General features: G+C 33.8%; 2 protein-coding genes across 2 annotated transcripts in view; one reads left to right on the forward strand and one right to left on the reverse strand.

The window, feature by feature from the left end:
- LOC106716866 (protein madd-4) overlaps window positions 1-25,692 on the forward strand; it is a 251,965-nt gene that overhangs the window by 224,098 nt on the left and 2,175 nt on the right. The window contains exons 9-29 of the mRNA XM_045684300.1: window positions 1,524-1,668; window positions 8,016-8,145; window positions 8,425-8,540; window positions 9,378-9,475; window positions 13,250-13,402; window positions 13,578-13,702; window positions 15,199-15,441; window positions 17,719-17,839; window positions 18,025-18,146; window positions 18,435-18,516; window positions 19,001-19,168; window positions 19,522-19,704; window positions 20,493-20,645; window positions 20,735-20,913; window positions 21,049-21,143; window positions 21,498-21,604; window positions 23,216-23,308; window positions 23,598-23,851; window positions 24,092-24,212; window positions 24,463-24,619; window positions 24,932-25,077. Of these exons, the coding sequence (XP_045540256.1) occupies window positions 1,524-1,668; window positions 8,016-8,145; window positions 8,425-8,540; window positions 9,378-9,475; window positions 13,250-13,402; window positions 13,578-13,702; window positions 15,199-15,441; window positions 17,719-17,839; window positions 18,025-18,146; window positions 18,435-18,516; window positions 19,001-19,168; window positions 19,522-19,704; window positions 20,493-20,645; window positions 20,735-20,913; window positions 21,049-21,143; window positions 21,498-21,604; window positions 23,216-23,308; window positions 23,598-23,851; window positions 24,092-24,212; window positions 24,463-24,619; window positions 24,932-25,077 (2,991 nt within the window). The remainder of the gene's footprint in view (window positions 1-1,523; window positions 1,669-8,015; window positions 8,146-8,424; window positions 8,541-9,377; window positions 9,476-13,249; window positions 13,403-13,577; window positions 13,703-15,198; window positions 15,442-17,718; window positions 17,840-18,024; window positions 18,147-18,434; window positions 18,517-19,000; window positions 19,169-19,521; window positions 19,705-20,492; window positions 20,646-20,734; window positions 20,914-21,048; window positions 21,144-21,497; window positions 21,605-23,215; window positions 23,309-23,597; window positions 23,852-24,091; window positions 24,213-24,462; window positions 24,620-24,931; window positions 25,078-25,692) is intronic.
- On the reverse strand, window positions 15,677-17,169 carry LOC123722437. Its single transcript, XM_045684299.1, has 2 exons — window positions 16,369-17,169; window positions 15,677-16,146 (listed from the first exon to the last, which is right to left on the reverse strand). The coding sequence occupies exons 1-2, from the start codon at window positions 17,140-17,142 to the stop codon at window positions 15,685-15,687; spliced, it is 1,236 nt and encodes a 411-aa protein (XP_045540255.1). The 5' UTR covers window positions 17,143-17,169; the 3' UTR covers window positions 15,677-15,684.

Consider the following 25,692-nt stretch of genomic DNA (forward strand, 5'->3'; position numbering starts at 1 on the left):
TCTACATAATGTTACATGAAATAAATAAATAAATAATACGTTTACAACTTATCTCTCGTGTGTGCGAAAATATATTTTTAACCCTCATGAAAAATACAGAGATAAGAGATATTTCAAGGTTAAAATAGACGGTAATCTGACTATCAATAAAAATAAAAGCTTTCTCAAAAAAAAAAAAAAAGAAAAAAAATTACTCACATACATAGGATAAGGAACATCAAAGTTACGCAATAATAAAAAAAATATTTCATTGTGCCGTATGAAAGGAAATGAATAACATAAAAAAGCAATAAAGTTTCCATATTTCACAATGGCTGATCATTTCCCGACCTCACGTAACTCCAATAAAGGTTACAATGAAATCGGAACATTTTCACGTATTGTCATATTTTATATCATACTAGCTGTCGCCCGCGACTCCGTCCGCGCGCAGTTAATAAGCTTATATGACACGTTCGTAGATTTACCATAGCAGCGCCATCTATTGATTACTTACTCAACCCAGTCGAAAGGTATCGACATCTGTAAGAAGTCAAATAATAACAGACAAATAATTAGCAATAAATTAAAATTTTGACTATAATTTGAGATTTAAACTATCCTATCTCTCAAGTTGGATCGAACTGCACATGGTGTGCGAATTTTATTATAATCGGTTAAGTGGTTTAGGAGTCCATTGAGGACAAACATTGTGACACGAGATTTATATATATTAAGATGTATACTGAATATAAGATTTATATGCAATAGTAAAAATATCTTGTTAGTAGTCAAACATTTAATGATATAAAGATTTGGTGTTGAATGCAGAATTAAACATTCTGCCAAATAGGTGGCATACTGGCACCAAGACCTTTGCCTTTTTGTTTTAGTAAAAGATAAACGAAAAAAATTATTAAAAAAATGGGACTCATCTGCAAGCTCCAGCTTTCGATTAAAATATTTTTTATCAAAATCGGAGCACCAGTGGCGGAGCTTCGCGGTAACATATATAAAAAAATTACAATCGAATTTATAACCTCCTTTCTTTTGAAGTCTGCTAAAAATAGAAGAGAGTAGTCGCAGAAAAGTTAACAATGTGTTGTAATAGATATTAGAGTTATATGAAATGTAAATATGTACATAGTTTTAGTATAACTAATTTAACAACGGAATAAAGCATTTTTGGTTGCCGTGCTGGTGTTTTCAACTTATACATGATCCTTCGAGCCGGATACTACTATTATTCACTGAAAATTTACTAAAATCATAAATCAATACATTTGAAACATTTAAAAGACTAATGACATGGCAAATGTTTTATCTAAAATTATGACTTTTTTTGTGAAACAAATTATTAATGTTACAAATTACAGTGTAAACTCTTTATAACGTTATCCTTTATAACAATTAAAACACTCTTTATAGCGATACGCCATTCTCTATTACGAAGAAATGTGTTCAAGAGATTTACCATTATTTTATGTTACAAATTATTTTCAATGTTACTAATTGATGCTTAATGTTACAATTGTGATTCGCAGCGGGTCGGATGTGATCTACGTGTGGGTTCAACAAGGCGTGTGGACGAGTGCGGGGTTTGCGGTGGGGACGGCTCCTCCTGCTCTAGACCACGGTACCACTGGTTGGCGACCCCTGGATCACTGTGTTCGGCTACTTGTGGAGGAGGTATGTGGCTATATTGCACATAAATACGATTTGTGCAGGATAATGCTTATTTTTATTATTGGATTTTTATTATAAGAGTACATAAAAAAGACTTTATTTAAATAACTTTATTAGATGGAAAAACGAAAACAGCCTAGTATAGTTACAGAACACAACAATGTTACCATATTGGATACCATAGACTGTAGAATAAGTTAAATTTTTATTATTCATATCTAATAGTAATATATCTATATATATAAAAGAAAGTCGTGTTAGTTACACTATTTATAACTCAAGAACGGCTGAATCGATTTGACTGAAAATTGGTGGGCAGGTAGCTTAGAACCAGGAAAAGGACATAGGATAATTTTTACCCCGTTTTCTATTTTATATTTCACGCGGACGGAGTCGCGGGCAAAAGCTAGTCTATAATATAAATGGCAAGGATCCTTGTATTCCAAGTTGTTGGATGTTAAGAAATCTTAAGATATATATTATTTGTTCAATTCATATAAAACGGGCGATTTTAATTGTCAAAACTAGAGTTTAACGTAATAAAGTAAACCTTTGTAGTAAATGAACAAATATCTTCTAATAATTAACATAAAAAAGTAAATTAGTAGCCAAATATTTGAAATAAACTAAAACTAAGATAGTTTTATCCTTCCTTAATCGTATTCTATATTTTTTTCTTATATTAATCCTATCAGAATTCACTTACCTCACTATAAAACCGGAAGCTTTCAGTTAAGTCAGTGGTTGAACTTTGACCGAGGGTTAATTTCTCAAAGAAGATTGAAAGCCGCACTATCGCAGCCAGTTTCTTATTTAAAATACTTAGAAATAGCGTTAATTTAATGTACAATAGAGGCAATATAGAGCATTTTTTACATACTATTACTATAGGTGTGATCAAAAGAAAAAAATTAAAGTCAAATTAAAATGTATGGTTTATTGATGAATAACTATATATTTATATACGTAAATTGCTATTCACCATTTTTTATCAAAAACACGTTTTTGGTTTAATTTGAATTTTCGTAGCACTTACCTGAACTGTATTTCTGAGGATTCGTAGCAATTCGTAGCATAAACTACATAACGTAGAAGTTTCCCTTAGAAGTGATTTTTTAAGATATAGCCTTGAATGTTCAACAATGAAAAACATAACCATTACATAATCCTTTAGTTATGATTTCAACACTAAAATTACACTTAGCGTCACCCTGACTGCATTAAAGCTATATCAGATACTATTCGAAATTATATAGTTGCAACAGTTTGATTTTCTTTAATTCAAATTAATTAAAGAGAACAACCGGAAGCGGTTTGTGGTCGTGTGGTCCTTTCCAATTTGTCAAGCCTGAAGCAAGTTTTACAGGAGGGTAGAGCATTGAGTAATTATAGTAAAATAGTTCAATACTTCTATTATGTGTATATTTGATTTATTGAACACAACGCCAAAACAGAACAGTACTTACTCAGAGATCTCTTAAATCTACTGGACAGGCTACAAGGCGTTTTATTTTGTTCTTGTTTGATTTTCACCATTCTGGCGTTGACGGTAGCGATAAATAGCGGTATTGAGGACTCGAACTAATAGAAACAGAAGCAAATCAATAGCATCAAAAGGCTTTTATAATTCAGAACATAGGAAAATTTGTCATTTTCAAGAAGCAACCTGTCCAGCGATATCTTTAGAGGTTAAAGAGAGTACTGTTTTGACAGCGTGAGTTCTAACAATATCGGTACCGTTCTATTGTTCTGCCCTTGTGTGAAACTAGCATAACGAAACCATAGAGTTAGTTAAAGACAAATGACAGGGTCTGTCTAGTAATTAACAAATTCTCTTGTATAGGAAAATGTAATAGTGGTTAACTTATTTCCACTGGCGAGACGCTGGCATAAAATATATTTTTATCCTCTTCATTTTTCATTCATTATTCATTCAAAACAAACGAGACAATAATATTTTTGTACAGATGTTTCAACAGATAGAACTTACAGTGGTATTATTTCATACTTATATTTTATCAAGGTTCTATTTAGGCTTTATTTTGGTCTCCATCATACTAATATTATAAATGCGAATGTATAGATGGATGGATGTTTGTTTGAATTTATCTCCAGAACAGCTCAACGGATCTCAATGAAATTTGACGTAGATGTAGAGCATAATCTTGAAGAACACATTAGGCTACAAATATTTTTTTAATTCACGCAGACGGAGTCGCAGGCGACAGCTAGTTTCTAATAAATCTGTTATGTACAAAAAATCTTCGTCATATTTTTGGTTTCAGCTATTCTTGTGGGCTTCTGAGTTATACATATGTTTCATTAATCTTGAAGCCATACATATTCTTTACTCGTATTAGATTTCTGATATAACTTATTTCTTAAACGTTCAAGTTAATTACTATTTATTATAAGGATAATCCATAAGAAAGCCATTCCACCATCTATATTTTGCAATCATACTATTCATACTAATATTAAGAATGCGATAGTTTTGATGGAAAAATTGATGTTTATTACAATATCTCCAAAGCGGTTGAATGGATCTTGATGAAATTTGGCACAAATGTAGAACATAGCCTATCAGAACACATAAACGACTTACTAGTTTTTTTTTTTTTTTTAATTATGCAAGTCGCAGGTAAAAGTTAAATAATTAGTATTAATTTTATTTTTCTGATAAAAGTAAGTACAACTAATAACACTAAAATAAAATCGAATAAATTTATTTCTTAAAATAACTTTGTTAATAAACTACACGACAAAAATAATATAACATAATAAACGTAATTATATAGTTATTTGGGAGAATAAGAAACAAAACATTAATCACTTTAAAAAATCTCCTCAAAACATCATTAAGCGTAAACCGTTGTATTTCAGTAGACCGTTTGACGTGGACCAATTTATCACTGGCCAAAAGCTAATAAACAATTAAACCGTCCAGTTTAGGGAGAGGTCTTTGCCTAACTAACTGGATGTTTCCCACAACATCCTGACATCTGACGGGTTATTTGTAGTCGGTCTCAAACTGAATATGAAATGAAATGCTTACGGATTGTATAACACAAGACGTAAGCAAGAAATGTTAATAATTCTACTTGGGAATAACGTATTTTGTATTGGTATTTATCTCTTTATATAAGACCCCACCGAGGGACTCAAAGCCTACCCAAGTCTTGGGGACTAGGCCACAGTCAGCCACGCTGGCCTACCTTTGAATTTCTTTGGTATATGCAATTTGCATCACGATGTTTTCCTTCATCGTAAAAACATCGAATTATTTTTCTAATATCCCAATGTTTTGTGCTAACCGTTACTATGAAGTATAAAGTTAATTTGTAATACCCATTCAGTTATCTTTATTAGCCTTCAGTCAAAAAGTCAGTCAAGTCAATAATTTATAAACGAGAGAAATTGTTTCTCGTGTCTTATTAAAAAAAAGACAAAAGCTATTTGCTTTCACGCCTCGACAGCTTCATTTTTCATGAAAACGCCAAGTGAATGGAGTTTACGATATTTAAATATTTATTTATTCAAAAATTTCCTTTAGTAAACGAGCTGTGGTAATCACTCAACACCTCTGATAATAAATTACAATATTATACAAAACTGAATTAATCCGTCCTATTACTTAGACTTTTTTTTCATAAAATATTGTATTTTCTAAAGATTTTTTTTTATAATAATAATAATTTATTGGATTATCACACAATTTTACACAAAGTTACACTTTATAAGTATAATAAAAAGTTACAATAATATTTTTGCACACATTTGTTGTAACCATTCCAAATAAGCTCGAAGCTTGTGCTAGGACATGGTTTACTACAAAAGTCCAATGACCGGATTCGAACTAACCACCAAAAGATCGGCGGTCAGAATTCTTGACCATTGGGCTATTCGCACAAAAAATGTATGTTAAGTTTAAAATTAATTTATCAAGATAAAATAGATGTAACGTAAATTATTATATACTAGCTTTTCCCCGCGACTCCGTCCGCGCGGAATAAAAAATAGAAAACGGTGTAAAAATTATCCTATGTCCGTTTCCTGGTTCTAAGCTACCTGCCCACCAATTTTCAGTCAAATCGATTCAGCCGTTCTTGAGTTATAAATAGTGTAACTAACACGACTTTCTTTTATATATATAAGACTAGCTGTTACCCGCGACTCCGTCCGCGCGGAATAAAAATAGAAAACGTGGTAAAAATTATCCTATGTCCTTTTCCTGGTTCTAAACTACCTGCCCACCAATTTTCAGTCAAATCGATTCAGCCATTCTTGAGTTATAAATAGTGTAACTAACACGACTTTCTTTTATATATAGATGACTAGCTTTTACCCGCGACTCCGTCCGCGCGGAATAAAAAAAAATAGAAAACGGGGTATTAATTATCCTATGTCCGTTTCCTGGTTCTAAGCTACCTGCTCACCAATTTACAGTCAAATCGATTCAGCCGTTCTTGAGTTATAAATAGTGTAACTAACACGACTTTCTTTTATATATATAGATTTATATAAACGAAGCAAGGTAAATAAACTCCCTTAGTCAATTTCCTTACGCATTAGATTTTTCGAATAAAAAATAGTTCCACGTAAGTTTTTGCCTATTATACTGCATCTATCAGTATTTTAGTATAATACTAGCTGTCGCCCACGACTCATTTAAAAAAAAACTTAATAGGGGTATGAAAAATAGATAGTAGCCGATTCTCAGACCTACTGAATACGAATATAAAATTTCATAATAATCGGTAAAGCCGTTTCGGAGGAGTACGGTAACTAACATTGTAACATGGAAATTTTATATATTAGTCTAGCTGTCGCCCGCGACTCCGACCGCGCGCAGTCAAAAAAAACTAAATGGGGGGGGTTATGAAAAATAGATGTTGGCCGATTCTCAGACCTACTGAATATGCTCACAAAATTTCATGAGAATCGGTCAAGCCGTTTCGGAGGAGTACGGGAACGAAAACTGTGACACGAGAATTTTATATATTAGATTAAGGCGAATCAAGATGACGTTTTCAGATTTTTTGTGCGTGATTTTCAAGTTAAAAATAATTAGTCACTGGCATATTTACAATTATAAAAGATATAAAAGATATAAAAGGTTAACAATTCGTTGACACATAATTCATTATTCAGATATTTAAGCTTAACCGAGTATAACATGCACGGCTTTGCCAAAGAAAGCAGGTATAGTTAATAACTTTGAAGCATTTGGAATCTTATGCTGTTAGTTGTACGGTTTAAAATGCTTTGTTTGTATTGTAAATAGAAATTCTGTATTAGACGTAGGTAATCTTGCGAATGGACGGGTTATGTGAAGCAATTGTGGCCACAATTCAAGGCTGGTTATGTACGGTCGCCGCAACTTTCCTGAGGCCCAGTAAATATAAAATAGAGGACTAATGTCGTTATATAACATGTTATAAATTAGTAGTTTTATTGCTCATTTATGTTAAACATTATATCTTTAAAAAAAAACAGTAAAGATTAGAGTGAATAAGCAGTTACTAAATACGCTTACAATCTTTCCACTATCACTAAGTACTTAAGGGCCTTCATACCGATTTTTTGACACTGTCCTAACATCGGCACTTAACATCAGATATGATAGAGGGAAATGTTAAAAAGTTTAAGCCTTGTATTAAATCAATTTAGAAGACAAAAATTTGTTTTTTTTACGATCAAACAAAAAATGACAACAAGGCAGGGTGATTATAAAAGTGAAACGACAGAAGAAGTACAACCAAGGTAACAATGTTATTTATCCCTATAGGTACCTGTCTCAAATAAACTATAAACTAACGAAGCCTTTGTAAGATTATCCAGTATCGGCTCACTGAAGATCAGACATTGATCGTTAATTAGATGTCAAATTATAAGTGACGGATTAGGGTACGAACCCTTATCAATATTAGGGGTATGTTAAAAGTTTTGCTAAATTATTGAAACATTAAAGAGCGTAAATAACAAGTATTTTTGAAATGTTACAGTCAACTTTTATTACTGTGAAATATTCTTGTCTCCGCTTTTTAGAAAACGATAGGGAGTACAATATGTGTTTAATACTGGTAGATGCCACCAACATCTGTTGCACAAATTGGCCGGATCACCCGGTGAAATACCACGACTACACATAAGATAGGCGTTAAGTGGAAGCAATTCCTCGTTTAGTCTGAAGGTATGTGCGTGCCGGAGGCCTAATTTAGACCGCCCACCCCTCATTCCTTTGTTAAAACGCGCTGCTGCGATAATCCGTATGCTGCCAGAGTTAATCAATTAGCGGTCTAAGACATATCGACTCTGGCTAAAGTTATCAACAAGTGTTATGTCCTCAGGCTACAAGATGTCGCTGGCAGTCTGTCGGGACCGTCTGACGGGCACAGACGCGCCTGAGCAACTCTGCGACGGCTCCAGCAAGCCGAGCTCAGCTGTCGTCAGATGCAACATGCACCCATGTCCTTATAAGTGAGTAGTTCTTACATAAATTCAACACTACGACTTCTAAACATATTAATTCTATAGTCCTAATTATATAGTTCCATGATTAAGTAGTGTGGGTACAACAACTTTCAGTCCGTCGGCTATGTCACTTCTTAGCTCACGCAAATATAACGTGCCATTATTTACCCACAGAAAGGGACATACTGTGTCAATCCCATAGGTACAATAGGATAACTAAGCATTAGAAGGTCACATATAAAAATTTACAGATTAATAGAATGCATTAAATATGTTCTTCACTAGATGGTACGTGGGCGAATGGTCTCCGTGCACTGTGAGCTGCGGCGGTGGGTTACGCACACGGCGGGTCCTCTGCGCCAGGTCTGCTAATGTCACTAGAGCTGATACTTATCAACCAGGTATTTTCTATGTATACTTGATAAAATAAGACCCGTTTCCACTACGTGACTAGTGTGACTAAACTAGCTTTTTATAAGCAGTCACTTAAGAAGTAATGATGGATAAATTGATAATCACTTAGTCGGAAAAACGTTTTGATCATAAATTGTTATTTATTTCAAAGCAATTATAATGTGGACGATGACAATATTATTTTGTTAAGTTTTTTACCAGTGGAAAATCACCTTTAAAATATAAATTTGCAAATACTAACTACTTACTTCCGTTTTTTTATTTTGAATTGCACTAAAACGTTATATACATAACATTTCAGTTGAAAATATGAAGCGATATTCACTTCAGTTAAAACATTTCAACAATGTAACGTTCTATGGCAAAATTCCTCGTAAGCATTTTATGTTAGCACTCACTTGGGGTTATTGATATTGTCAGTAGAGTTCAGTTCATAAGGATTGAGTCAGTATGAGCCGTAAAACTGCGTACGAAGTGCCTTTCAAAATTATATGGGCCACTTCGAATTACTCTTATTATTATTAACACTTTATCAATAAGAATCAACTTTAATAAACCAAATTGTCGTCGCTAGCCCTTTTGAATCAGATTTACTTCAATTTTTTGAACTGTTCTGTAAAATATATAATTTCTTTACTCTTTTAACAACAACGATGTTAAAGTAATTAGGTAACAATTCACGTGCCTTCGAAAATTAAATGGCAAAGAAAAATGTTTACCTCAAAAAAGAAATCACAGTTACATAGTTTCTAAATTGCAATTATTAAATTTCAGGCGCTTCAAATTCTTAACTTTTTGTTGTAATATTATATCTATTTCTATAGGATCTACGGAACCAGGCTGCGTATCTCCAGCTCCAAGATCCTCGCAGGCTTGCAATGAACACGAATGCCCCATATGGATTGCTGGTGCTTGGTCAGGAGTAAGTTTTACGTTATGGATTGTAAAATTCTAATGTCGATTTTAAATCAACAAATAGTAATTTCTTATTCCTTTATATTTAATGTATGAAAAATCTGCAATCAGTTTATCATTATGTAATACTTGCTTTCAGCAATATTTTACGACTTTATGGGGCCATTTTATAATATTTTTCAGTATTGTTAGTCTTAGAAAAAAACATTAGCGTGTGTACCCTTTTGTACTAGGGTACCATAAAATATGTATCAGATATTGAATAATGGTACCGCCATTTTCTTCATAGAATATTCACATAAAACTTTATAACCTAACTAAAAGTATTGAACTGACAACATTGTCTACTTTTGTGCTCACGAGAGCTTCAGTTACGAATAGTTTTTTATATACTATGTAGTACATTTTAAGCTTTTAAAAGCTAAAAGACTTAAGGAAAGGAGTTTAAAAAGGACATCATATATTCGCTTTGGGACCGATGCGGTTCGTGAGCTTCTCGCGTAGGTCTTTAGCCGCCTCTGTTGTTGTGGTGATGACAACGTCTCCCTGTTGGCTGAAGTTATTGACCACCCAGGTTGTCTTGCCGCACCCAGGGACACCATTGACCCACCTTATTGTCTGCCTCAAGATGGTTTCCGCCATCTCACGAACTTTGTGCTATAAAACGACCTTTGTGCTTTTAGCTACGACAACAATGGTGTCGTCGGGGGGAGATTTATAGGTTGTCTTCCCTTTTCTTTCCGTCTCTGCTTCGTCCAGCTCGACGAAGCCCGCTGACCTACTATATGCCGCCAAATGTGTCTTCATTGTGCCGTGGATTGTCTCGGACGTGATGTTGTTGTATATGGCAGCTTCTGACTCCTCGAGCTTGGTCTTTAAGATTGTCTCGTTGTTGCCTGCAAATGCGACATCATATATTGTACTGTTTCAAATTCTTTAGTGTATTGTTACGTTTTAACTGTGAAATTTCACCGTAGACGTTTGCATAATAACGTATCGCAGTCTATTTTTCAAAACGAATGAGAGAGACTACTGTTTTTGCTCAAGTTTCGCGCAACAGAGTTTTGTGGTTAGAAGGAACAATTGTAGTTCTGTAATTACCCAATTGTATTTACCTAAAGTATTATTAATTTCTAGAAAATATTTATACCTCAAAGTTTCAAATTAATAACAAATGTTGAAGTTATAAAATCAATTAGCAATTTAAATTAATTTGGAATCGAAAATTCATTAACGTCTTTTCATATTAAATTTGTTCAAAGAATCAAAATTGTAATTAAGTATTCACGAAACCAATACGACTTTGTTAGTTTTAGACAGGACGCTGTAAATCAGTGATTTGTGAACCGCTGCGCTGAAATATTACCTTTCTACTGAAACTAATATTTGTGACGACATAGTGTTTCCACTACGGAATACTTGTATATCAATAAATTAAAAAAAAACAATGAACCAAACTGACTATAGCCATATGACGAAAGTAGCTGTCGCCCGCAACTTCGTCCGCGTGGAGTTAAAAAAATTATAAAAATAAACTTAAAAAGTAGCCTATGTGTTCTTCCAGACTATGTTCTACATCTGTACCAAATTTCATCAAGATCCGTTCGGCCGTTCCGGAGATACCTTCAAACAAACATCCATCCGTCTAAACATTCGCATTTATAATATTAGTGAGATATAGTAAGATGTATGAAAAAATACGAATAAAATACACACGATATTCATCAAAATCAGTTCAACCGTTTAAGCTACTAGTTGTAAATTTAATAACAATCATTTAAAACGACTAAATTTAGCCCTGTGACAGCACCTGAGGTTATTCGAAGACATTCAATGCTATTAAATTATTCAAACTATCGTGACACATTATCATTAACATATATAGGAACTAAAACACTCACGTATAAATATCAGGTGTCGGCACCGACTAGTTTCGAGCACATCGGGGGCCCCTTGGTGAGTGGGACTGGTATTATTTCTCGGACGCGGCCCGTCGCTCACTCGTATATATATTATACAAGCTGTCGCCCGCGACACCGGCCGCACGCAGTTAAAAAAAAAATGAAAAATAGATGTTGGCCGATTCTCAGACCTACTGAATGTGCTCACAAAATTTCATGAGAATCGGTCAAGCCGTTTCGGAGGAGTACGGTGACGAAAACTGTGTCACGAGAATTTTATATATTAGATATACGTTAGTGTTTTAGCCGTTCTTATATAAGTTAATGACATAAAATGCATTGAAAATAGCACATAAACGTGTACAAAGACACAACTCTCTTGTCAGTTGACTATTACAGAAATAACGGATCGAAGTTGTAGTTTCGGTGGTAAGACTATTTCAGTACGAAAATCTAAAACTGTTTTAAATTCGTTTTTAAATACATACATTTTCATTCAATTATCTATATTAAAAGTTCAATGTTTATTCTGTTTTATTCATGGAATGTGTTCTATAAAACTACTATTGAACTAAAAGCATTGAAGTTGTTTCTAGTAAAAGGTACACAACTATTGAAATACGAAATGCATAGTAAACATTTCTCTTAAAGTATTTTAAAATGTTAACTTTTATTTTTAGTCATTTTAAATTTACAAATAATTTAAGGAGTAACCATGGAATGATTTAAATGGGGCTGATGTTACATATTTTATGTGACATTATCTAGAGGAGCGTGTCGATTGATTCACTTTATTCGATATAGCTTTTACCCGCGACTCCGTCCGTGCGGAATAAAAAAATGCACACAAGATAAAAAAAAGTTCCTATGTCCGTTTCCTAGTTCTAAGCTACCTCCCCATCAATTTTCAGCTAAATCAGTTCGATCGATCTTGAGTTATAAATAGTGTAACTAACACGACTTTCTTTTATATATATAGATTTTTAAGCAGCGTACTATGAAGCTAAAACTGATAAATGCGATATATTAAATTGGTGATAATAAGGTCAATATATGCTTATTTAAAACCCATATAAACATGGTTTATACATGCCTGTACTTTACTGCAGCAATGAATATTAATAGCTTTAATCCACAAAAATCATGTCTAGGAATCAAATTACCATTTATTATTTCATTGACGTTGCTACTCACTAATAAATCACCCAAGTAGAGTATGGTACAAACAGGTACGTCTCAAAAACCACAATAAATTCAACCTGTGAGGAAAGAATAGCAGAATTTATGTTAACTATTTACGGCTTATCGATTATATGAATTGCCATTGAAAATCATAGAAATCGTTTAATTTTTTGTGACTGAGTAGTCACTGTTTACCTTGAGGAGGCATTTACAGTTTCACCGGGCTTGAGGTGGCCGGGCGCAGATGGCGTTTAGCCTAAATCTCCTTTAAGAGTAACTAGGCTCGAGGGCTTCCTCAGGAGCCTCGGCTCGGGCTGTTACTTCGTTATTATTACCGGATTGGGATACAGATGAATGATACCCATACATGACGAAATTGATAACGACGACATATTCAGAGGCGGAGGATTAGACTGGCCCTCACACCAGCACCGGCTTACCATGTAGCCTAGGACTCCTCGATACAGATGATGTAATAGAATTTTACTTATATCCAATAAACATAGTTGGCAATAGTGCGTTTGAAGAAAAGTACAACGACATCTAGTATTAATGAACAAAACGATAACCTCTCGAAATATGAAACAAATGAATTCTTTTCGTAATAATACCAATAAGAATAGGCACGTATTTTATAATACAGAACCATCTATGATTTACTCGTCTCATAGAATTTTAATCTTATTGCATTTTTGCAGTGCTCAGTTTCGTGTGGCGAAGGTGTCCAAGTGAGGGGAGTCGAGTGCACGCCAGCCGGCGGTGGTTGCAATCCAATGACGAGACCTGACATTTCCCGACCTTGTTCTACTGGTATTAGTTGTCCTGCTTACAGAGAAGCTGATGAAACTGAGGTTTGAACCTTTCCATCATCCGGCCTCGGTTATAATTTTTGTAGCATGGGATAATAAGTGTCTCTTATACTCTAACTGTATTGATTTGAAGGGTGATGAAGATAGATAAAATGGACTGTTAAACTACAATTTGCTAAATTTCTCTAATATCTCTGAAACATTGTCAATATTATAGGATGATATAGAAGACATTTTACCCGGCGTGGTATACCACACACAACCACTTATCCAGCCATATCCACCGCCACAAGCTAAAGCAGAAAGACTAATCGGAGAACCAGAAGTCCCTGTTGAAGCCACGTAAGTACCGAGTATTCCATGAACGTTAGCAGATACTAGTATTTACGCGGGAAACTATTGTAAACCTGAGGAGATTTAGACCCCTTTCCCACTAAATCATTAGCCGTGCGACTCAGACTGCAAGTGCAGCAGATACTTTTAAATTTCCAAACACGAAAAATTACTTAAAGAATCTTTTTATTTTTAATGCATGGGTTGTGTTAACAGTCTTTAGTATTAATACAATTTACATATGATGTATCTATTTACTTTGTTACCGTCGATTTAGACTTTATTAATGCCTTATCCCTTACATTATCTTTGTTAAAACTGTGACATCAATATGTGTTGGTACAAATGTCACTGCAGTCGAAATCCAACGTTATATCTTCCTTGTTTAAAGCTCAGAGTATTTTGTTGTTGTTTTCAGCAATTACAAAATATTCTTTGCGTGTGGCTGGTTGTATGTAAGGTATTGTACCTTCTGCAATTTATAAAGGTTTCACTTTTCAATTCAGAATAAAAACCACACATTTTATAACGATGAATGTTACCTCTCCATCAACACAAATCCAACGCCCGGTCCATTTATAATTAGATCTTTTATATTTATTAATTCGAATAGTGTATTTATAGCAAATACACTATTTGAATACGTATCAGTTAGAAATAGGCACAAATCTATTGACAATACATTTTTCAAATCATAGATTTTAGATACAAAATAGATATTAACACATCTAAATACACTTACTTCTTCTCTTTCTATGCACAGAATATCTAAATTAAAAATAAATCTATCTAATCATTTGCCTGATCATTGCTTTCTATTTTACAGTTAAAGAATTTATATTATTTCTAACTCTAAGCACTGCACATTAAGGTTTGAATTTCCTTGCACCCTATTCTTCACTCTGCACACATTGTGTTTATTTGCTTCGTTACACTTTCTCGATACAAAACTGGACATTTCTGGCACCGACAGAAACATGGCTACTTTGTTTTCAAACCGACTCACGGAGTGCTCTGTAGTTGAAAAAGAATTCTGTCAAAAACTTAACAGATTAAAAATAATACACAGATTAACACTGGTGCATATACTTATACATAAACCAGCCAGAACAGATGAGGTGTAACTTTTAGCTTTAAGATCGGTCCAATTAATCCTCAGCACCCGCATGTGAAATCATGAGTGAATTTTTCCTAGATTATGGTATCATTGAAATCTAGATCAGAGATTTCCAAAGTGATGCTAGATCCCCTGGGATCCACGGAAGACTCAGCTGGTATATAAGATGCAGGAATTCAAATTGGGGATTCACTAATTGAAGAATCTGCAAAAGGTTCATTGAAACCAAAAATTACAATGGGTTTACAGGAAAAAGTGTAGGAATATCTGATCTAGATTCTACTATTTGTATCGCAACCATAAACTTTTAAAGGCATTCATAAAATGTTTTTCTTATAGATTTTTATATAGCAACTGCAATCTATTCAATTTCTTATTTTATTTGTAGTTACATCAAAGATGATGACTGGGGTCCATGCAGTACGACATGCGGCGAAGGTTGGAGGAAGAAGGAGGTTCATTGCAAGATTTTTTTAGAATTCAGCAGAACTATTGCAAAACTACCAGACAGCAAATGCATGGGTCCAAAGCCAACGGAAGAAACGGAAAGATGCGTCATGGAACCGTGTTCAATGGCGTATGGGACATCTTTCGGAGATTCTAGTATACCTTCATACGGTACAGGAGACAGGTACGCTACTATTAAATATTGAAAATAATGTCTAAGCATTGTCAAAAGATGCTAAAATAGAGAGCAGCTTAAATAGGTTACTAATTCGTTGCTTTTTTCTGATGTTCTTCCTCTGTTCTGTCCGGGATGATAACATCAGAAGAATTATCACTTTTACCGCAACACGTATTTCCATTCTATCAAATGAATTCAAGTAAAATATTAATTTACAAATTTATTAATTTAGCATTCTTAACATTTTTTTTAATTAAATAGTTTCATTTGATCACACAATCTATCTAAAGTACCATTTTGCACAGATTCCTTAACAACATCATGAACTCTCATTTTTAATAATATATCTTCATTGCCTTCATTAGAGATGCATTGATCAAGGTCTAATTTTGATTCGCTTATTACTTCTTTATCTTCAAACGTCGTTGTTACTATCCTTAACTCTATCAGAGTAATTAGCAATCCATAAGGTAACATTTCTTGTACATCCTCTTCAAATGAATCTTTAGTATAAACTGAATTCGAATCTATATCGTATAGTTTCAAGAATGACGAAAAGCTCTCGTAATAAACAGATAAAATATCTTTCATAAATTGAGATCTGAATGTAGAGTCAGTTGATAAAAAAAGAAAATAAACAACATCTGTAGCTGGGTTAGAATATCGCATTGCTTGAAAATCCAAAAAACATAAATCCGTTGTGATGTTATCCTGAAAAATAAAAACTATTACCACTCCATCCTAATAGCTGTAGAATTCCACATCCGTGAAGCTTGCATTAGTACATAGTATGTAGTCATTTTTGTCAAAAAGAATGAAAGAAACAATATGTATACAAGTGCCACGGCAGTGGAATTCTGCGGTAAATTATCAAAGCTAGTGATTAAATTTAACTACATATCATACCTTTTGCTTAAATAAGAAATTATTTATCCAACAATCTCCATGACAGAGTACATTGAATGTTCGTGGAGAAGTATAATATCTTAAAAGTTCCATTAATGTTGTGTCCACATTTTGTAATTTCGTTCTTGCATCTAAATCATCTAATAGCTTTATAGAGTCTTCGTAGCAATTTTTATAATAGTTTCTAAGTTTACTTTTATCAAGAAATGTTTCTTGATAGAGAACATCTTTAAATTCACTTTTAAGTTTGGTAAAGTTTTCTTTATCGTTCAATTCAAATATAACAGATAGAGCATGAAATTTTGCTAAATTTTTCAATACTAAACAAACTTGTTCATATTTTAAATTCTGTAGTTTATTTACTTTAGAATCATACTCATAACCTTTTGAAACTAAATCTTCTAGAATAAGTACTTCATTGCCTCTCTTCATATCAGATAAAATACAACCAGGTAGCACAATTCTGTCAATTACATCTAATTTGCTTTGTAAAATTTGAAATTTGGATATAACCTCTTCATACGCCTTAACTTCTCTTTTATGTAGTTCTCTAAATAACTCTTGTCTCGTTGTATTCACTAATGTCTTTACAATAACACTAATTTTACGTTCACAATCTTCCGTATCTGTTATTTCAACTCTGAATACGTTTGCTATAAAATTTTCACCTTTTCCACACGCGAATTCAACATGATATGTGAAATCGTTTAAGCTATTTATTCTAGCTACATTTTCTATACAACTGTGAAGTTCTGTACAATTAAATTCATCCGGTTCACTTATATTAACATCTAATGACATATTCGGTTTAGAATAGCGTACTGTATCAAAAACTGATTCAAAGTGACTGCGATATATGACTGATATATTTGATAATTTAAAGATAAGAGTTATCAAAAGTAAACATACTATAAATATGCTAGTGCTTGCAAAAATATATATTGCTGTTAAATTCACAATTTTATATCTAATTAATTCATCATATCTAAACAATGTGTTACTTTACTTTGTTAAGATATATATAGAGGTAATTGGATAATATAAATTTCTAAATAATTGTGTTATAAACTGTACGGATTTATTATGGATTTTATCTATCATGTAATCAGGCCAACTGATTAGGGAGTCAAATTTAGGACTTTTATGCACATAGGTATTCGCTATGCAATAAAGTAAGGTCACCTTGACGTTCTCTTTCAACAATCTTCTGTAGCATCGTCATTTTTTTTTTTACTCTTTTAAAGATATAAAATTTTTATAATAATTCTGCATCTTCCGATCAAAATTGTGATCTTAGTTAATAATTTGTAAACAAAGAATGTTTATAGTGACAGCAATGAAAGGTGTAGATACAGTTAGTTTTTTTTTATCCACCAGGTCTCTGATCTTTGGAACCTCAAGTAACATCAGAGTGGCACCTGGTTCACCAGGCAAGTCATATTCTTGGAAAGAGAAAGGCTATACTAGTTGCAGCGCTTCCTGTCTTAGCGGTGTACAGGTATTGTATCTTATTTATTTTATGTCAGTTAGGAGTCACTGTAGATATAAATTGCTTTTATAAAATGTTAGGGAATTTAGAAAGACATGCGTCAGATTGGACGTAGTTACATTTCACGCCAAAAACGTGAACTGACTTTGTTTAGTTAAAATAGTTTTCTAGAACCAAATAATTTATACATGCAGGAGCTAATTATACAATGCGTGAGAGATGAAGATGGTAAAAATGCGTCACCATACATGTGCGATCCTCTGACAAAGCCCGAGAACAGAGTAAGGACATGCAATGATCATCCTTGCCCACCTAGGTAAGTACTAAATACTTTTTCGTCTATAATTTATGACTGAAGTACTTACAAAATTGTAATCTTCTACTAGTCACTGCTGTAATGTGTCTCCTAAAGTAGTTGTTTCTTCGACTGACCTGTAAAATTATTAGTAGCAGTAATCAATCTATGACTTTTACTTGTTTGTTTCTATCCTGCAAGAAGAAAATGAAACAGATTAAATTTTCGAAGTAGACCAAAGTTTCTCTTCAACATTTGTATATATTTAAATCGTAGAATGCAATACGAAAAATTTCAATTTCCTTACAGATGGAACTACACAGAGTTCTCTCAATGCACTAAATCCTGCGGTATTGGCATACAGACGAGGGAAGTGACGTGTATACACGAAGTAAGTTATTTATGTGACTACAAAGATTTCATACTCCGAGATTTATTCAATTTGAAATATAGAAAAGAAATATAAAAAAATTAAGATTAAAATTAACTAATCATAAAACTTAACATATAACTATTACTTACTAAACATCCTCTCTCTATGGTATGGGTAGCTGTAAGAGAAATCTTGTAGCGTTAAGCTCACCAGTAATTCACCGCATTTCTATTGTCATATTACAAAAATTATACTATGTTCAAAAAAAGGAATCTGCGTGCAAATCATCGAATAGCGTAAAAAAAACTAGTAGAACGAAGGTTCAGTGAATGACTTTCACAGCAACACTATTGATAGTAACGCTCGGATGAAGACAGCATTAAAGATAACGTCCATTACGTCCTAACATAACATGATCCCTTAGATTTACTTTCATAACGTCACAATTGATAACAATACCCCACCCTTCTTCACTTTTTTGCTGACTTCTTTTATTTTCCAGGTGACTCGAGGTGGTACGAACACAGTGGTGGTGCCAAACAGTATGTGTCCGCAGCCGCCGCCACCAGACCGACAGTACTGCAATGTACTCGACTGCCCTGTAAGATGGCATACCGGAGAATGGTCCAAATGTTCCAAAACATGTGGCGGTGGAGTGAAACAGAGGGAGGTAATTCGACTATACACGTATATATCATTAAATATTCCCTTATTTTATTAGAGTTTCTTATCTTGAAAGTAGAAAACGGAACCCTTATAAGATCACTTTTTCGTCCAGCCCTTTATCTGTATGTCTGTCAAGACCCTGTTTTATTATTAAAAAAAACTATAGTCACCGATGTCTTATAAATTAATTTGGATTTTCACATTGAATTATACTTTACTTCTATTTCGATATTGGATATTTTGTTTACGATTCGTCTAATCTATGCTGACGAAGATGTTTCAGTAACTTACATACATGTGTCTACCTAAACATGGGTAGTTCTTATTTGTAAATTTACAAGTCGTTATTAACATCAGGTGGAATGCAAACAAATAATGGCGCAGTCACACGTGGTAGAGAGGCCATCCTCTCTCTGCAACAGTCCTCGACCAGCCTCTACAAAGTCCTGTAACAGCCGACCTTGTCTACTAGACACCGCATCACCAGAGATATCACTGGCTAACTCTTCATATATACAGCATGATCCTAAGAAGAAAAAGGTAAGGATTTGATGGCAATTTCCATCGACGTAACATCACATGAACTCTATCCAAAAATCGTGAATGAAGTAAAAAAAAAGTTAAAAGACCTAAAGCATGTTTGGAACCAAACTTCTCACGTAGCATAGGAATGGAATCAGGTGAAATCCTTCCATTTAATTCTATTAAATATAATATTTTTAAGAATAAGAAAGTAAATTTTTAATATTATGTAGCGTAAAAAATAAGATAAAATAAAAAGAATACTTAAAGTTTAAACTAGTATAGTAACTTTAACCTCGCAACAATTTTCACTGCTAAACTTTTTAATTTACACTTAAGATTCTCGAAGAAAAATTTTCTCGACCAGCGCACTACACTATTGATCGGTTCTAAGGAATTTCTCATTTGTCACACAAACACGTCGACAATTTGTCATGTTCCCTACTATATTTGATTTATTACTTGAACAATTATTTACTCTGATATTATTTACACTATCAAACATGCAATATCTCATACAATGTTTGGAGAAATTATGCTATTATTTATATGTAGGCGCTTGGATTATTTTTAAAACAATTGTAAGTATGTCGACTTTAACGATCTAAATTCCCATCTCATATATTACCATCTCTCTAATTCTCTTTGGAAAAAAAAACAGAAATGACATTTCGCGGTTCTACAAAAACTCACATAGTGTCTGCTAAAGTTATGCTATTAACTATAAACAAGCGCTTTAATTGTTTAAACAATTTAACTGATAAAACTGTATAGTTTTTTATCATAGAACTTTTTACATATTTTAGGTCACAGTAAAAGTTGGTGGTTCTGCGACAATTTTCTACGGAACCCAAGTTAAAATTAAATGCCCCGTCAAAGGATACAATAGGACGAAGATTCAATGGGCGAAGGACCATCAGATTATAACAAAGTCTAAAAAGCATAAAATTTCTAAAAAGGTTAGTTTTTTTTCTTATATTCCATGTACTTTCGTGTAACATGAATCAGGCGTAGACATAACACTGAGATAAAATGTTTTCCTCACCAGGGGGCGCTACGCATCACATCACTTTCGCTCCGTGACCACGGCGTGTATACTTGTGTAGCGGGTCGATCCAGCGCCAATTTGACTCTTGTCGTCAAACCACGACCTGGAGAGTATCCTACCAGTGAAGAGATAGGACAGCCTAAGAAGCCCTTGGATGACCCGTCGTCTTTAGCTGACAGGTCTGACAAACCCATCTATTTTACATGACGATTTTAAACTACCTGTAGAATATGAAATTCCGCATTTTTTCCTTCATAAATAAAGCTAATTATTTCGTAATATTTCTTGCACTTATCCATTTTATAATAAAACAGATCCGACGGTCGCGCGACATCAGGCAAAGTGGACAATCTATCACAGGAACAGCGGCCCGGTGATCAGAGGAAAACTTATAAAGGCAGACAACGAGGTAACACGATTTTTCCAACGTATCGAAATTACAAATATAGTATTATATATATCTCTAAACTAAATATAAGAAGGCCTTGATAATTGCAAGTCAATCCAAAAGAAATTAAAACATCTGGATAATATCAAAGCGGCTAGGTTTTTATTTTATAAATACTAAAATGAAACCACCAGTATTAGCTGTGTAAGAGTTATTTTTACGTTATTTGGATTAATGAAACGATTGCTTGCTTAGAGCAGACAATTTAAGACGCTGTCACATTGATGTCGGGCGAAGCCGCCAGTTCGGAAACACTCACAAACGCAGACACAAGAATATCAATGCTTAAAACTAACTCAAATATAATTTTCTTAGGAAAACTAGATAAAGTAAGAGACGCGCTCTACGGCAGTGAAGGAAATCCTTCAACTAAATCTCCAAGCTTCAATTCTCAAGCCCATGACATCTACGATGAGAACGAGGTATGTATTATTTAAAAAAAAATGTTCTTACAGTGAAAACAAGAAATAGTGAAACTGGTCTCAACGACAATAAGTGATAAGGTTAAATTAAGTACGAAATTTGGTCTGAAATAGCTCCTATTTTAAAAGGACTTGATTTTTTCACGATTGAACTGATCTAAATTAGGTACTATAGCGTCGGTGGCTCAGGGGTCAAACACTTGACTTGCAATCCGCAGGTCCTGGGTTCGAATCCCGCCATGTACCAATGTGTTTTTCGATTTTCGATTTACATATGTACATTTATCCGACGTTCTTACGGTGAAGGAAAAACATCGTGATGCAACCTGCACATATCTGAGAAGAAATTCAATGATATGTGTGAAGTCAACCAACCCGCCCTGGGCCAGCGTGGTTGACTATGGCCTAGTCACCCCTAACTTGGGGTAGGCTCCGAGCCCCTCGGTGGGGACGTATAGTGAGCTGATGATGATGATGATGAAATTAGGTACTATACGAGTTGGATGGAATTAAACACTATACTATATTAGTTTAATGTACTGTATCGTAATTTGTTAAGTTAATCCCAGTCTTCAATTTTTTAATTATACCCATTTGACATAGTTCAAAAAGATAATTTTTAGAACTAAAATACAAGACATCTGTGAACAATAAATATAGGTAAATATGCCATGTAAAAATTAAATATGCAATGAACATAACATGCTCTTAAACTTTTAAAACGCGAACACATTTTCCACCTAGCAGTTTAATTTTGTTAAAAGAAAGAACATTAGCGTATTCTTTGAATAATTCTCTGTATCATTTGAGGATAGTAAAACTGTGACTCCTTGTTGTATCACGATAATATGGCAGCGCTAAATATAATTTTATTGCCACAGTAAAGTGTGCTATAAACTTTATTGAGCCCATTTTACTGCAGAACTTAGCAAAATTACTCCAGATATCTAATCATTATGACTTTTAAAGAAAGTTCTACTCACAAGCATAAATGTGTCAGACAAAAAGTTCAGTTATCGGTTATAGATAAACGAAAAACAAATATAGACCTAAAATAATTATAATTTATTTAAGGTCAATTCCTGTAAATCAGTGTTTCCTAAGGTGGGGTGTAAGCCCCACCTGGAGGACATTTGGATTTAGAGGGGGGCAATTCGGGGATTAAAAAATTTAAGGCTACATCCTTACAATGATAGCCAGTGCTAAAAAGTAAATAAAAACGTTTTAGAGACAAAAATCCGTTGCATTTAAACTGTTTATATGTGTTTTCGTGTTTAATTTTTTTTTTTTAAATTAAACTAGTCAGCCAAAATAAGTATTTAATTATTTCTAAGTGGGCAATAGTCATGTTCATCCTGAAAAATGGGACATGGATCCAAAAAGTTTGGGAAACACTGCTCTACTCTAAATCAACATTTATACCTCATCTTAAAATAAAAAACTAACAAACCAACTAAAGGATGGTTAATCGATAGACCTAAACTATATCAGTATGTATCAAATACTGTAAAAGAAGTAATATCCTGGGGTAGAACTACTTGTGATCTATGATTTTTATGATTGAATGAACTTTAATTGTGTGCACGCCGCTTGGGACTTTACCAACAAAAGGAGAGCGCAGTATCTTCTCGGATGCTACCGCCCAAACCAAGCAGTGCTTCACGACTATTACCATGCCTACATTACATTATAATGCAAGTTCAGGTGAGATGTTCCTAAAATAGAGCATGCCAACCGGTACCTGGATGACACTAATATTTCGTCTATGGCATGTTTAACCGGTGTCATTTCTACTGGTTTGATTTGTCATATCTCATGATTAGTTCCTTCTAAGGCTCTATTAGTTAATAATTGGGAATTTCAGAATATTGTCACTAAATTATTCTTCATGTGTATGTGAAAATTTCATGTCATTGTTTAACTGTCCCAATTCTCCGGTTTCTTAAAATTAAAACGTTTTAATTGATAAATTCAGACGTTTTTGGGTTTTCAGACAATCTTGGGAATTTCTCGAGGTCAAAGAATGGTGGATTCAATAAGCGTGTACCAAAATCACGTGGCTCCAACAAAAACCCACTTCGTGAATCTTGACGATAAGCAAATCGTTTACCCAGAAGATGATTACTCTGATATAATAATTGTTAATGAAGATTACATCAGACAGACGATTGAAAGAGCGGGACAGAATAATTTTAAAGAAGACGTTTATGACTTAATTGAGACTACTACTGCACCAAAAGAAGAAATGTAAGAAACAAAAAAGACTTACCGATTCCATTTTCTAATTATTTATATCTTAGCAAACAAGCAATCTATTCGCATAATACTCGTATAAGTGACCAATTAATTATATATCTCCAACATGCTATTGAGTTGCAGGTGTTTAACGAATTTTTACATGAATCAGAAAAGGGGCAAACTATCAAAGGAATGTAAATGCTAAATTAAGTATTGAATGACATTTTCTTTACCCACATAACTTTGCAGTGTACTTATGCCGGCTGATGTGGCCGATGGAGGTGAGTATACATGGATGACGACCGACTGGTCTGGCTGCAGCGCTCCTTGCGGTCAGAGCGGACACCAAGTAAGGGGAGCTGTTTGTCAGGTAAGTAATTTAACGTTAAATCGACTTACATTCAGGTAGTTTTAATATTAAAATTGCCAACACTTTAACGCTTGCTAAAACCAAAAGCAATTAGAGAAAAAGAGCCAAAATGAAGAAACTGTAAAACGTGAATGTTTAAGAGAGAAAAACTTAATAAACTTATTACTAAAGCTTAAAAACAGCTTTATACTCAGTACTGAACACATACATAATTTTCTATGACTAATGTTTAAATTTTATTGCTTCTTAGTATAAGAGAGACAACATCACGACAACTGTGGAGGCTGAGGAGTGTCTGGGCCGTGGAGCGAGTCCGCCGAACGTACTACGGGAGTGTTTAGGGCCGGTCTGCGCCATCTGGCGGACAACCGCCTGGTCATCACCGAAGTGTTTAGCCAGTGGAGCTGGTAAGAATTTTTAAATCAATATAATCAATCAAATGTTGAGGTCCAGTATTAATTACTTCAGAAGTGTTTTGTATCCTAGCTTCAGTCAATTAGGCCAATAAAATCTGGTATTATTGAGGAGACATTGGTACTCTTTCCAACTACCGTTTGACTTTATCATCATCATCAACACAAGTGTCTGAAATCTATGATTAAACTGCTATGCTAATCAAACTTGTATCATTAAGAGAGACAATAGCTTTTCTTGAATGCTTTATGCCAGAACTTGGTGAAAAAGAAAGAAGAGTACTAATTGTATTTCTGTTCAAGCAGCACTTCTGCGTCGCAAAGTGGAATGCATCACAGAGAACGGTATCAAGTTACCGGACACCTCGTGCTCTGCTGAATCTCGTCCGGCGAAGACCAAACGACAGCCGCAGCCCTGTAAGCCAGCCTGGTCTGTCGGACCTTGGAGCAAGGTCAGTGGAAAGATATATCAATTATTATGAATCGTTATTTAATAGAGGTTAAGAGTACCTATATGAAAAGGATCGAAAGTCTAAGTACAACCTCTCAAAATTCCTGTGTAATTTATGTTTGTTACAAAATATTTTAATAAATTTTACATATTAAGCACTTCACATGTTCGTTAACAACGTTTAAAACTTGTAATTAATATTAAATAATATTGTTTCGTAGATTGTTTTAAATATATTGGGTTCTCCGAAAGGTTTGTGGTAATTTTTGAGGACAATTGAAATGGAACTCATTTAAACTTTGATACACATTTACTAAACTATATTGTACCGTTCATGAGTTTTCATCTCAACCAAAGAGTTGTAATCTTGTGATATTTTTTTATATCATAAGGTGGCAAACGAGCGAGATTTGCGAGAGCGAGAGAAATTGAATCTTAAATATATTATAGAATTTTCAAATATTAAATCCAAAATCTTTATTCGACAATCTTGTATTGTCAAGTTATACTCGTAGAATGTTTGCTTAAAACAAAAAGCCTCTTTTGTATTCCAAATTCAAAATGTTACTCGTTGAAAAGGAAATGGAAGGATTATTGAGGGATGGAAGAATTTTTC

Source organism: Papilio machaon, chromosome 25 (genome assembly GCF_912999745.1).
Source record: "Papilio machaon chromosome 25, ilPapMach1.1, whole genome shotgun sequence".
Classification (NCBI taxonomy): domain Eukaryota; kingdom Metazoa; phylum Arthropoda; class Insecta; order Lepidoptera; family Papilionidae; genus Papilio; species Papilio machaon.

Bases quoted from the DNA above. Each gene is read 5' to 3' on its own strand.
- LOC123722437 (XM_045684299.1), bottom strand. From the start codon at position 17,142: ATGTCATTAGATGTTAATATAAGTGAACCGGATGAATTTAATTGTACA. The intron at 16,147-16,368 runs ATAAATAATTTC...TTTATTTTTCAG, and splicing joins TCTGTCATGGAGATTGTTGG to GATAACATCACAACGGATTT.